Source organism: Neoarius graeffei, chromosome 14 (genome assembly GCF_027579695.1).
Source record: "Neoarius graeffei isolate fNeoGra1 chromosome 14, fNeoGra1.pri, whole genome shotgun sequence".
In the NCBI taxonomy this organism is placed as follows: Eukaryota; Metazoa; Chordata; class Actinopteri; order Siluriformes; family Ariidae; genus Neoarius; species Neoarius graeffei.
Genome location: NC_083582.1, coordinates 49,745,241 through 49,757,933, shown reverse-complemented (window position 1 = coordinate 49,757,933; position 12,693 = coordinate 49,745,241). Strand labels below are relative to the sequence as shown.

At 39.1% G+C, this 12,693-nt stretch overlaps 1 protein-coding gene across 1 annotated transcript; it reads right to left on the bottom strand.

The window, feature by feature from the left end:
* Positions 1 to 216: 216 nt before the first annotated feature.
* valopb (vertebrate ancient long opsin b) lies at positions 217 to 10,726 on the bottom strand. Its single transcript, XM_060938994.1, has 5 exons — positions 10,363 to 10,726; positions 6,733 to 6,943; positions 5,962 to 6,079; positions 5,626 to 5,865; positions 217 to 480 (listed from the first exon to the last, which is right to left on the bottom strand). The coding sequence occupies exons 1-5, from the start codon at positions 10,724 to 10,726 to the stop codon at positions 217 to 219; spliced, it is 1,197 nt and encodes a 398-aa protein (XP_060794977.1).
* Between the last annotated feature and the right edge of the window lie 1,967 nt (positions 10,727 to 12,693).

Genomic DNA, 12,693 nt, shown 5'->3' with positions numbered 1-12,693 from the left:
ATATCTGTAATAATACTATGCGAGACTGGCAAGTGAGCACAAACACTTAGATATTCTTCAGAATTACACAGCAGAAAGGAATATGCAGCAACAGAGATTAACACAATATACATATGTAGAAGGATCTACAGTACATCCTCTATATGCATGGCGCAGTTGTGCTGCCTAAGCAGATAGGCAATAGATTATAGGCCATTTCATTAGGGAAGGGTTGCTTTAGAGAGGACACACTCTGCTTTCTGACAGAGGAAGTTGCATAGAGCCTCCATTTTCATTCTGGTTTTGCTCTTCTTCGTCATCATAGTCATCAGTCTTCTCTAGGTTGCATATGGTCATGGGCACACGGGCAGCAATAGATGACATCTCTCCCAAGTGACTTTCTGTTTGTGTGATGGGCCCTTTGTCTGAGGCTGGGTTCAAATGGGATGAGTCAATGCTGACGCCATTGCCTTTAAACATCTGAATCAGGCACTTCCTGAACTGAGAGAAGAAAAAATGCACAGGGAATGAATTAGCATTGAGTCCTCAAATCAAGGACGCTTGTTTGCTGGGAAACAACTTAGAAATATGTGCAAAAACATAATACAGGGCATGTCACCAGAAAATGAGTCCAGTGTAGCAAAGGTTCCTTCCGAGGTAAAGTGATGTATGACCCACATATTGTTTTTGTAATTACATTCCTTAATCAATAATGTGTCTGCCACCAAATGTTATACTGTAAAACAACATATAAATGTGACTTTGTAGGCCAAATAAATGCATGCTATGCATTAATTACAATTCACTACACTTCACAAAGTTTAGAGATGATTTTCTCCTTCAACATTTTTGTTAATTTCTCTGGATCAGCTGCACCAAATTTCACAAATGACCCTTTATTTTCAAGATAATTAACTGTAGATTTAGAATATCCATATTCTTAGTGTTCACTTAGAATATGGCACCTTTGGTGGTAAACCACCCAATTTTAGGTGAGTAAAAGTATCGGAACAAATAGCCTTAAAGTAAATAACACTTAATATTCGGTTGTATATCTCTTGCTTGCGATAACTGCATCGAGACAGCGATCCAGTGACATCACCAAAGTGTTGCATTCTTCTTCTATGGTACTTTTCAGGCTTATATCACAGGCTCTTTCAGCTATTATGTGTTTTGGGGGGTTTCTCCCTTCAGTCTCCTCTTCAGGAGGTGAAATATATGTTCAGTGGGGTTAAGGTCAGGTGATTGACTTGGCAAATATAAATCCTTCCATTTTTTTTCCTCTGATCAGAGGGTTGGCTGTGCGTTTTGGGTCATTGTCTTGCTGCGTAATGAAGTCCCTCCCAATTAGGTTGGACATATTTCTCTTTAAATTGGCAGACAGGAAGTTTCTGTAAACTTCTAAGTTTATTCTGCTAATTCATCATGAGTTACATCATCAATAAAGATTAATGAACGCATTTCAGAAGCAGCCATGCAAGCACAAGCCATGACACTACCTCCACTGTGCTTGACTGATGAGTTTGTATGTTTTGGATCATGATCAGATCATTTCTTTCTCCACACTTTGGCCTTTCCATCACTTTAGTAGAGGTTAATATTGGTTCCAGGACTTTTGTGGCTTATCTCTGTATTTCTTTCCAAATTTCAGTCTACCATACGGAGGTTGCTGGTGATGCAACTGTTGTTTTTATTTTATTCTTTATAGCTCTCACCATGCTTCTGTCATGAACTGCTTGTTGTTGTCTCCTTGGCTGACCTGTTCGATATCTGGTTGCTAGTACACCAGTGGTTTCTTTCTTTTCTGGGATATTCCAAATTGTTGTACTGGCTATGACCATTGTTACTGCAATGGCTTTAATCGATTTTTCCTCTTTTCTCTTTTAAAAATAGATTGTTTTTCTCCCATAAACAGCTCTATGGTCTTCGTGTTTGTTTTTAATAACAAATGCAGTCTTCACAGGTGAAACTGGGGGCTCAAACCAAGAGTCAAACTAATTCAGAGCTAGCAATTGTTTAAACAATCAATGTAACAAGGCACAGCTGGGAAACAAGAAACACCTGTCAGTCACTTGTTCCAATATATTTGACTACTTGATAAATGGGTTGGACCAAACAAAAGGTGCCAAGTTGTTTAACACATCTAGATGTAAATATCAGTAAATGAAAACTGAATTTTTGATCTAGCATCTCATATTCATCTCTTGATCCCATCCCACGTCTTCAGCGTATAACAAACTAAAAGAATTGCTCATGCTGTTCCAGTACTTTCAGATGGGATTGTATTTATTGCAAATACTGTCACTTCATGATTCTTTTTTTTTTTTTGTCTCAGCATATATGTTCCTTTGCTGGAAAGTCTCAGCATATATGTGCACATGCACAATTAAGTTACGGGATTAGTTAGAACTACAAGAGTTATTCTCTATAACTTGCTTCAGATTTCATCCAGAGAGATTATTTAAAAGAAGAAGATTAAAGAAGATTATTTATATAGAATAGTTTGTACATTTGCAACTAATATTAAAAATTTCAAAAGGTGGTAAGTATTGTAGCCTTTCTCATTATTCCATTCATATTTACAAATTTAGTTCTCTCAGATGATAGCCAAGGGGAGCTAAACATGTCAGAAGAATAAATCAAATGAAAATCCATCATCACTGAGACTCTCCCAACTTAATCTTAGTGAGCATGCATCTGCACTTTAAAAAATGCTGAATTATTAACATAACCCAGTTGCTGGGTTGAGTCACTGAATTTTTGGCTGACTGGCAAGAGGTGGAGAGAACAGCTGAGAAAAAATCCATAAGCATCTTTTGGTCGTAAGCCTGATTCCACAGGTATAAGTCAAACACTGCGATTAAATAGTAAGTATCTTCCCCTCATCAGGGGGAACTGAATAACAAGCACAGTCACCCAGACACGTTATTGCCTTGTTGTTTGCTAAGCAATTTATGTGTTTGATCATTTTTATTAGTTTATGAAAGATTGAAAAATCTAATTATTATATGCATATACCAAATTATGTCATCATAATATTTAATATATGATAATTCCGTATTTATTTATGTGTTAAAGTGTTTATTTAAACTGCATAGTATAAAACACACACAATGAGAGAGAGAGACTAGTGTACCCTACTTAACGAAAGAAAAAGAGTTAATCAATTGTAGCAAACTAATTTTTCCAAAAGAGTAATTCACCGCAAACAATCCACTCCAGAGTAAAGCAAGTTTCCTATGATTTTTTTTCCTTCATTTCTTGATATCATTTCTAATCACATATCTGGGACAGGAATGCTGAATTGACTACACAACCCAGAAATGACAAATATTTGACAAATCCAACCAAGCATGATGGATGCTACACAGACCACAAGAATTAACCCAAATTAACCCAAACATGATTTCTGTTATATCCAAATGACGAAAATGATTCAAATTGAGTTCACACAAGGACAAATGATCCATTTTTCATAAAGATCTGCTTGAGATGCCTCAGCTCTCAGTAATCTAAATATTTAATGTTTTAATGTCTTGTTGAGGGCGGCACGGTGGTGTAGTCGTTAGTGCTGTCGCCTCACAGCAAGAAGGTCTGGGTTCAAGCCCCAGGGCTGGCGAGGGCCTTTCTGTGTGGAGTTTGCATGTTCTCCCCGTGTCCGCGTGGGTTTCCTCCGGGTGCTCCGGTTTCCCCCACAGTCCAAAGACATGCAGGTTAGGTTAACTGGTGACTCTAAATTGACCGTAGGTGTGAATGTGAGTGTGAATGGTTGTCTGTGTCTATGTGTCAGCCCTGTGATGACCTGGCGACTTGTCCAGGGTGTACCCCACCTTTCGCCCGTAGTCAGCTGGGATAGGCTCCAGCTTGCCTGCGACCCTGTAGAAGGATAAAGCGGCTAGAGATAATGAGATGAGATGAGATGGGATGTCTTGTTGAACTAAGCAAAGACTGAATTCCCTCAATGGTTCCCATAATCATACTGATCCCACAACTGTCTGTAGGACTGTACAAAATATCTGCATTGTGAATATTGTAAATATATTGCTAAATGTAATTAGTACAATATGAAGATGATGATAGGAAATCATGAACACTGATTGGTTGAGAAATTCAGACTATTTCTCGATAATCACCTTGAGCGACTCGGCAAAATCGCGGCCAATCACTTTGTTATTGTAAGTGAGGAAGAATTACAAATTATGAAAGAAAATGCTGTTCCTAAAAGCACTAAAGATGCTACAAAGTTTGGTCTAAAACTATTCAAAGGTAAGGTGGAATTGCGATATATTTTATCTATTTCAAAACAAAGTATTTTATGTGAGTCAGCATAGAAAAGTGACACAAGTCTGCGCTGCACCATTATTACATTTGCATGCCACTTTTGAAGTTTGAAATAAATTATTTTTTAAATATCTCTCATTATCTCTAGCAGCTTTATCCTTCTACAGGGTCACAGGAAAGCTGGAGCCTATCCCAGCTGACTACGGGCGAAAGGCGGGGTACACCCTGGACAAGTCGCCAGGTCATCGCAGGGCTGACACATAGACACAGACAACCATTCACACTCACATTCACACCTATGGTCAATTTAGAGTCACCAGTTAACCTAACCTGCATGTCTTTGGACTGTGGGGGAAACCCACGCGGACACGGGGAGAACATGCAAACTCCACACAGAAAGGCCCTTGCCAGCCACAGGACTCGAACCCGGATCTTCTTGCTGTGAGGCGACAGCACTAACCACTACACCACCGTGCCGCCCCATTTTTAAAATCTCATCTCATTATCTGTAGCCGCTTTATCCTGTTCTACAGGGTCGCAGGCAAGCTGGAGCCTATCCCAGCTGACTATGGGCGAAAGGCGGGGTACACCCTGGATAAGTCGCCAGGTCATCGCAGGGCTGACACATAGACACAGACAACCATTCACACTCACATTCACACCTACGGTCAATTTAGAGTCACCAGTTAACCTAACCTGCATGTCTTTGGACTGTGGGGGAAACCGGAGCACCCGGAGGAAACCCACGCGGACACGGGGAGAACATGCAAACTCCACACAGAAAGGCCCTCGCCGGCCACGGGGCTCGAACCCGGACCTTCTTGCTGTGAGGCGACAGCGCTAACCACTACACCACCGTGCCGCCCCATTTTTTAAATATGATTTTTTATTTTATTAAAATGATCACCTGTGTATTTATACTAAAACTAATCATCCGCCTCAGGCTCAGTGAATATTGGTGAATGATAACCTCAACGTCGTCTCAGTTATTATTCACCGATATTCACTTCACCTTCAGCGAATAATTGTTAAATATACACTACATATGTGTTTCTGATGAAGTGAGTGTATATTAAAATATACTGAACATATTTGCATTAAAACATTTCATGCGACATGGTTAATTTATTTTGATAAAAAGGTATTTGTCTTCCATCACTTCACAATTTTGTGATTCATTTAGAGTCCTGCTTGAGAGACTACAAGGACCATACTTACATAATCACTGTCTTTGTCATCTGTTTTATCCTTCCTCTTTTTTGCTAAAACTTTAGCGCTAGACTTTTTAATCACAACCATTATGTGCAAGCACAGTCAGTGAGCAAACAGAAGTACATGGCAATAAAGTCAATAGTAAATGCATACCTGCTTGTTCATAAACACGTAAATGACTGGATTGTACACAGCTGCAGTCTTAGCAAAGAAGGCTGGTGCTGCTGCAAGGCAAGGGTCAATATGGATGGTTGGATGGATTGTGACGATGATGGAGATCGCTGCATAAGGTGTCCAGCCAACCATATAGGCAATTATCATTACAATGACCATCCTTGCCACGGCCTGGTCTGGTTTCCGAACATTGCCTAGTTTCCCATGAGCATTGGATACCTGGAAGACCATATCCCATTATTAATTTTTTTATAAGGGTGTACGCTTGTAGTGTGTTAGAATTAAAACTATTCTAGAACAATCAAAAGAACCAACCTTTCTGAGTTTCTGCATGAGTTTGCCATAGGAGACAATGATTACTCCAAGTGGAAAGATAAAGCAGGTGACAAAGAAGGTGATTATGTAAGTATGGTCCTTGTAGTCTCTCGAGTACCTTAACAAAGAAAGCAAAAACCCAGAACTCTTCTCATTTTCACATCTGATATAGCATTTCAAGATCAACAGTGCACAGGTTTCAGATATTGAGCTATGGCAATCTGACATTTACAGCACACTGGCAGGTATAGCACTCTTTTTTTCATTGTAAAAAATGAGAGATTGAGTGACAAATAGTTCATACATACTAAATATCTAAAGAGATTATTTAAAATGTCAAGTCAACACTATTTCTTGTCAGAGCTCTTGATGCAGATCAACAAGCCATAATTGCATTATAGAGAGAATGTTCAGCTGATACAGTATTAGTCACCTATATAACTAACCTTAAACATAATAAAGGACAAATTAGTGGTAGCATTGAAGAACACTTTTCAAAGCTGCTAAATTAAAAATATATTGTTATTCCAAGTGTATTAAAAACTCTGTGTAAAGTTTTAAGCTTTAAGAAACATGGTTTGTGATGTGATTATAAAGAATTACTGTGACATTTAATGGTGAGAAAATACAACTTTGGCTCACTCATATTAAAGAATACTATTTTGATCAGTCAGTTTGTCAGTCTGCTAGTATAACATTTGTTAGTCTGAGAGGGTGAAATCATTTTGCAAATTTCATTCATGTTCATAATAGAAGGGAGGGGAGAGTCACCAGTTGGGTTCACAAGTAGTGCCAAGCTTGTTAACTGTGTAGCTGTTCCAGCCAAGCACTGGAGGAATAGTACAGATGAAGGAGAAAACCCAGACGAACAAAAGACCCAGTGCTGCATGCTTGACTCCCAAACGGACATTTTCCAATGGGCGACAGATCACAAAGAAACGCTCAAAGGCCAGGATTGCCAAAGACCAGAGAGCCACAATCCCTACAAGGCAAAAAAAAAAAAGTTACCCGTTACACTGTCCTGGAAGTCAGATATAGAAAAGAAGGCTTTCGATAGTAATCTAAACTACATTCTTAAGTAAAATGTAAAGTCCACAGGAAGGATTTGTCTTCATAATTTTTTTTTCAATTTCATTCTTATGAAAAAGAATGAAATCAACTACATCATCCTTCTTTGGAGACCAGGTTTAACCTATGATGGCAGGGGATATACACACACACACACACACACGCACATGAGGTAAGTCAAAAAGTTCTAAGACAGATGTTATAATCTCAAAAGGAATTCAAAAGGATTCAAAAAAGTAATACAAAGAAGGAATTCTCCAATGGAAACATCGCTTGCAGAGGTGTTCAGACTTAAATGGAGGATATGTAGAGAAATAGCTTTGTTATTTTCATAAATAAATACTTTTTTCATTTGTCTTAGAACTTTTTGACTTCCCCTCATGTATGTATGTGTATACAAGCTAAAGAGAAAGAGGCATATGATGCATGATTTCACTTTTTTTAATAGTGCTTCATTAGTTCCTCAAGGGTTCTTTGTAAGGTCAAGAGTTTTACCTTTCTAAAGGGGTTCTACTTGGAACTTTTGCAACTGGAAACCCTTAATGGTACTTTTCTTTCATGAGGCTGGAACTCTCAATGGTACATCTTTTGTACCTTAGTGTATGTAGAATACTTTTAATGTGCAGGGTGTTTCAAAAAAATTGATATTATTTGAGATGCAAATATCCCAGAAACTACATTAGTCTAGGCAAATGAAACTGAACAAGCTTGATGTTGAGCAATATAAGATTTATTCCTCAAAATTTGAATGAGAAATTCAAAAGGTATGTGGATTCCATGAACAATTTCACAAATTTTCAATATTCGCGCTGCCTGAGACACAGACACACACGGACAGCCTTCCTCTTTGAACTTTTTGTGCCATGTCCAAATCTGCATTGCAGTTGGAGCATTTTTAGAGAATTCTTTCATAAATGCACGCTGCACAGTCTTGTTCAACTGTGTTCGAGCGTACTCTAATACACAAAACGTGTTTTCTTTTCCATGGCATTTCTATACCTAAAAAGATAAAAACATTAAACATAAAATTTTGACCTGCTTCCACACATGCAAAGTTATTAGATTGTGAAGTGATATCAAAATTTTTGAAAGACCCTGTATTACTCTAAATGCTAAAGATAAAAGAGTGTGTTTAAGGTCTTAATATGTGCCTTTAATTGTTTAAAAAGGTACGCTACAGTCACATTACCCTGTTGATACAGAATAAAGGTTCTAAAGGTGTACTCTTGAGGGTTCCAAACCAATGAGAAGAAAATCTACAATTACTGAATCTTTAAGAGAACCAAGCAGCCAAAAAAGGGAGTTTATTACAGCCAACTGATTTAAACTTTGATGAAATTTACCATTTTAACTCAATAAAGGTCTTAAACGGAAGGTATTAGACTCAAAAGTGTTGGCACTTTGTCTCAAGCCAACCTTTCTGAGACCTTTCTTCTAAGGGTTGTTTTACAATCAGGGTACAAAGTTTGTGTCACAGGGGTCCAAAATTCAAATTGATTCAAACTGGTTCTTGTACCAGTTTTTAAGTGAAGGACAAGTTAAAGAACAGATTTCAGGTAATTTTTTGACATATGTGTATGGTAGTTTTGTGTAATCTGCTATAAGATGGGAGAAACAAATGAAGTGATTCTCGGAGAGGACATTTTTTTTGACAATTCAGAATCCACTACTTCCATAGTGCTTTTAAATATAAGGCTGTAAGCTTTGTGTTAGTTGTCTATAATATTTATGTCCCAATATCTTGACCACATTTTAGGATGAAAATAATCATTTTAGATATGTTATTTTATATTGAAAAATTAGCTGTCTCGGAGAGGACATTTTTTTGACACAATTACATACTAATTTGATCAAAATAGTCTGAAAACTTACTGGCATTCAACATTAAAACTTAACTATGTTTCCAATGATATGGAACCAAATATGTGTTTTATGGTATAAAGAATGATTTAAGTGCATCCCTTTTGGAGCTACCTGTGGTCAAAAAAAGCACTTTTTCTAAATGACACGAGTAATTTTGCTAAATATGACACATATTGCCATACATTCACCAAAAATAACGTTATCACCAATTTTTTTTTTTTTTTTTGCATGGTAAATAGAGCGATCACAGGGCTACAATAAACAACCAAGTTTATTTAGTCAAGCCTGTTGATATTGAAGATAATAAGTGTTAAATGTGATTTTTAGCTTGCGTACCCTGATTGTAAAACAACCCCCAAGTGGTGAATAAAGCTCACACTGAGCACATGCATGTGGACACCCAAGTTACACTCACAGAAATATTTAACCCTAACTTTTAAGATTTATGTAATTTTATTAAATGACAAATTCCCATTCACTTTTTTTAGATAATTTTAACACAAACCTACCAGATAAACCTTACATAATTCATATTCATTAGTGTAATAAAGATTATATATTCTGAATGCATAATCCTCGGGTTTACATATTTAATATATTAATAAAGTGTAACTACTCTAAATGAATAATAATGAGAGTAGTTATTTAAAATACATAAAGTACATTGTTTGAATTCCATAATAATCAGGTTACCTATAGGTATTAAGTAATTATGTATTTTCTCTTCTCTCGATATTTTAGATTTTATTGTACTAGATGGAGTTAACATAATTGTTATTTTAAATATAGTATTTAATGTAACTTTTTAATCATTATCACTATCATTTCTGTAAATATTAATTTTAACAATTGTGAATAAAGTTATTATTTTTTCTTGTAAAAAAAAATTATGTATTAAGTAATTACATTTCATCATCTCTAGCCGCTTTATCCTGTTCTACAGGGTCGCAGGCAAGCTGGAGCCTATCCCAGCTGACTACGGGCGAAAGGCGGGGTACACCCTGGACAAGTCGCCAGGTCATCACAGGGCTGACACATAGACACAGACAACCATTCACACTCACATTCACACCTACGGTCAATTTAGAGTCACCAGTTAACCTAACCTGCATGTCTTTGGACTGTGGGGGAAACCGGAGCACCCGGAGGAAACCCACGCGGACACGGGGAGAACATGCAAACTCCACACAGAAAGGCCCTCGCCGGCCCCGGGGCTCGAACCCGGACCTTCTTGCTGTGAGGCGACAGCGCTAACCACTACACCACCGTGCCGCCCCATTACATTTCATACATTTTAGAATTGATTAAATTATGTAATTATAATTAATTTTGATGCATACATTTGAAACATACACATTTTTTAAATAAAATCAAATAGATGTAAATGCATAAAAACTAACTCTGCCATGAATCATTTCTGCGAGTGTAGTTCATGGCCATCACCAGAACTGCGCTGGAATTCCAACTCACCGAAAAAAGTCACGGCGAACCCCTCCAGCACGCACGCCCACCTGCCCAGGAAGAAGTAACCCCGCGCGTTGGTCAGGAAACTGATTGTGCCTCCGATCAGCGACAAGCATAAATCAGCCACAGATAAGTTGACAATAATGTAATTCAGCGGCTGCCTGAGCTGTTTAAACTTGTATGTGACCAGCATGACTGTGGAGTTTTCTGCCAGTGAGAGGGAAGTCACTGCAAACATCAGACACGCAATCAGTGTGAAGTTCCAGGGCGCGACCGTCTCGAGCTGACCGCTGAACGGGTCCCGAGCTTTCACCGCTTCCGGAGGCTCGGTGTGGGAGCCGCCCTGACCGGAAGACGGGGACGCGTCCATGCCACCGACAGATGTGAACATCTGTGCAAAGTAGATGGAGAAATTTCATTCACGAATCTGAACGCAACAACTCAGTTGGAAATCAGCAGGTACCCTAGATTCAGTTCTGCACGGGACATAACTTTTTAATTTGCTTCAGTTGTTGAGGAAAAGTAAAAACAGTTTGAAGGAAATTAACCTACCGACATCTCCAGAGTCCAAAGATCCGTCAGAAAGAGAAGTGAGTGAAGGACAGAGCTCACAGCATCCTCTCCTCCTCACAGCCCCTGTCCAAGCCTCCTGCCCCAGTTTATATAGGACCTCTGAGGGGCCATTTCTACAGAGCCCCTGAAGTCCTCAATAGTAAGAGGTTTTATCTTGTGTGCACATGAAAATATGAAGAGTTTGGTTCCAAACCGCGATAAATCCACAGTAATAAACTGGAGAAAAAAAGTATTTTTAAACCAAAATAATTGGTCGTATGAAAACCATTGAAACTTTGAAGCAACACTATGAGGCTGTAATACCATTAAAAATGCAAATCTAAATTTTGATTTTTAAAATTTCATTTTTAAATGTCTCATCTCATTATCTGTAGCCGCTTTATCCTGTTCCACAGGGTCGCTACGGGCGAAAGGCGGGGTACACCCTGGACAAGTCGCCAGGTCATCACAGGGCTGACACATAGACACAGACAACCATTCACACTCACATTCACACCTACGGTCAATTTAGAGTCACCAGTTAACCTAACCTGCATGTCTTTGGACTGTGGGGGAAACCGGAACACCCGGAGGAAACCCACGCGAACAACATGCAAACTCCGCACAGAAAGGCCCTCGCTGGCCACGGGGCTCAAACCCGGACCTTCTTGCTGTGAGGCAACAGCGCTAACCACTACACCACCGTGCCGCCCACAACCCCAAAAAAACTTAGGACACTGTGTATGGCACGGTGGTGTAGTGGTTAGCACTGTCGCCTCACAGCAAGAAGATCCTGGGTTCAAGCCCAGTGGCCAATGAGGGCCTTTCTGTGTGGAGTTTGCATGTTCTCCCCGTGTCTGCATGGGTTTCCTCCGGGTGCTCTGGTTTCCCCCACAGTCCAAAGACATGCAGGTTAGGCTAATTGACTGCTCTAAATTGACTGAGTGTGAATGGTTGTCTGTGTCTATGTGTCAGCTCTGCGATAACCTGGCGACTTGTCCAGGGTGTACCCCGCCTCTCACCCATAGTCAGCTGGGATAGGCTCCAGCTTGCCTGCGACCCTGTAGGACAGGATAAGCGGCTACAGATCATGGATGGATGGATGGATGGAAACCCTATATTTCATTAAAAATAGTACAAAGACAGCATATCAAATGTTGAAACTGAGAAATTTTATTGTTTTTTGAAAAATAGATGCTCATTTTGAATTTGATGTCAGCAACACGTTTCAGAAATCGCTTCAGATCATCCAGGGTCCGATCGGCCCTCTCTTGTGCACTCATCTCTTCAGCTCGCTCCACAGGTTTTCAATGGGGTTCAGGTTAGGGGACTGAGATGGCCATGGCAGAAGCTTGATTCTATGGTCAGTGAGCCATTTCTGTGTTGATTTGGACAGATGCTTTAGAATAGATCATTGTCCTGCTAGAAGATCCACTGATGACCCAGTTTTAGTTTCCTGGCAGAGGCAGCCAAATGTTCATTAAAAATGTCCTGGTATTTCATGGAATTCATGATGTCATGTACCCTAACAAGGTTTCCAGGGACTTTGGAGGAAAAACAGCCCAAAAACATCACAGAACTTCCACCATATTTTACAGGTGGAATTGGGTTTTCATTATAACCATCCTTCTTTTTATACCAAACCGACCTTGAGTGTTTATTGCCAAAAAAGCTCAATTTTTGTTATATTTTTGTTATATCAGACCAGTTCCAATCAAAGCTGTAGTAGCATTTTACAAACTTCAGGTGTTTACTGACAGAAAAGGCTTTTTTTCTGGCATACCT

Coding starts and splice junctions, on each gene's coding strand:
- valopb (XM_060938994.1), bottom strand. CDS start 10,726: ATGGACGCGTCCCCGTCTTCCGGTCAGGGCGGCTCCCACACCGAGCCT. Junction 5,866..5,961: donor TCATGCAGAAACTCAGAAAG/GTTGGTTCTTTT, acceptor ATGGTCTTCCAG/GTATCCAATGCTCATGGGAA. Junction 481..5,625: donor ACGTGTTTATGAACAAGCAG/GTATGCATTTAC, acceptor TTCTTCTCTCAG/TTCAGGAAGTGCCTGATTCA.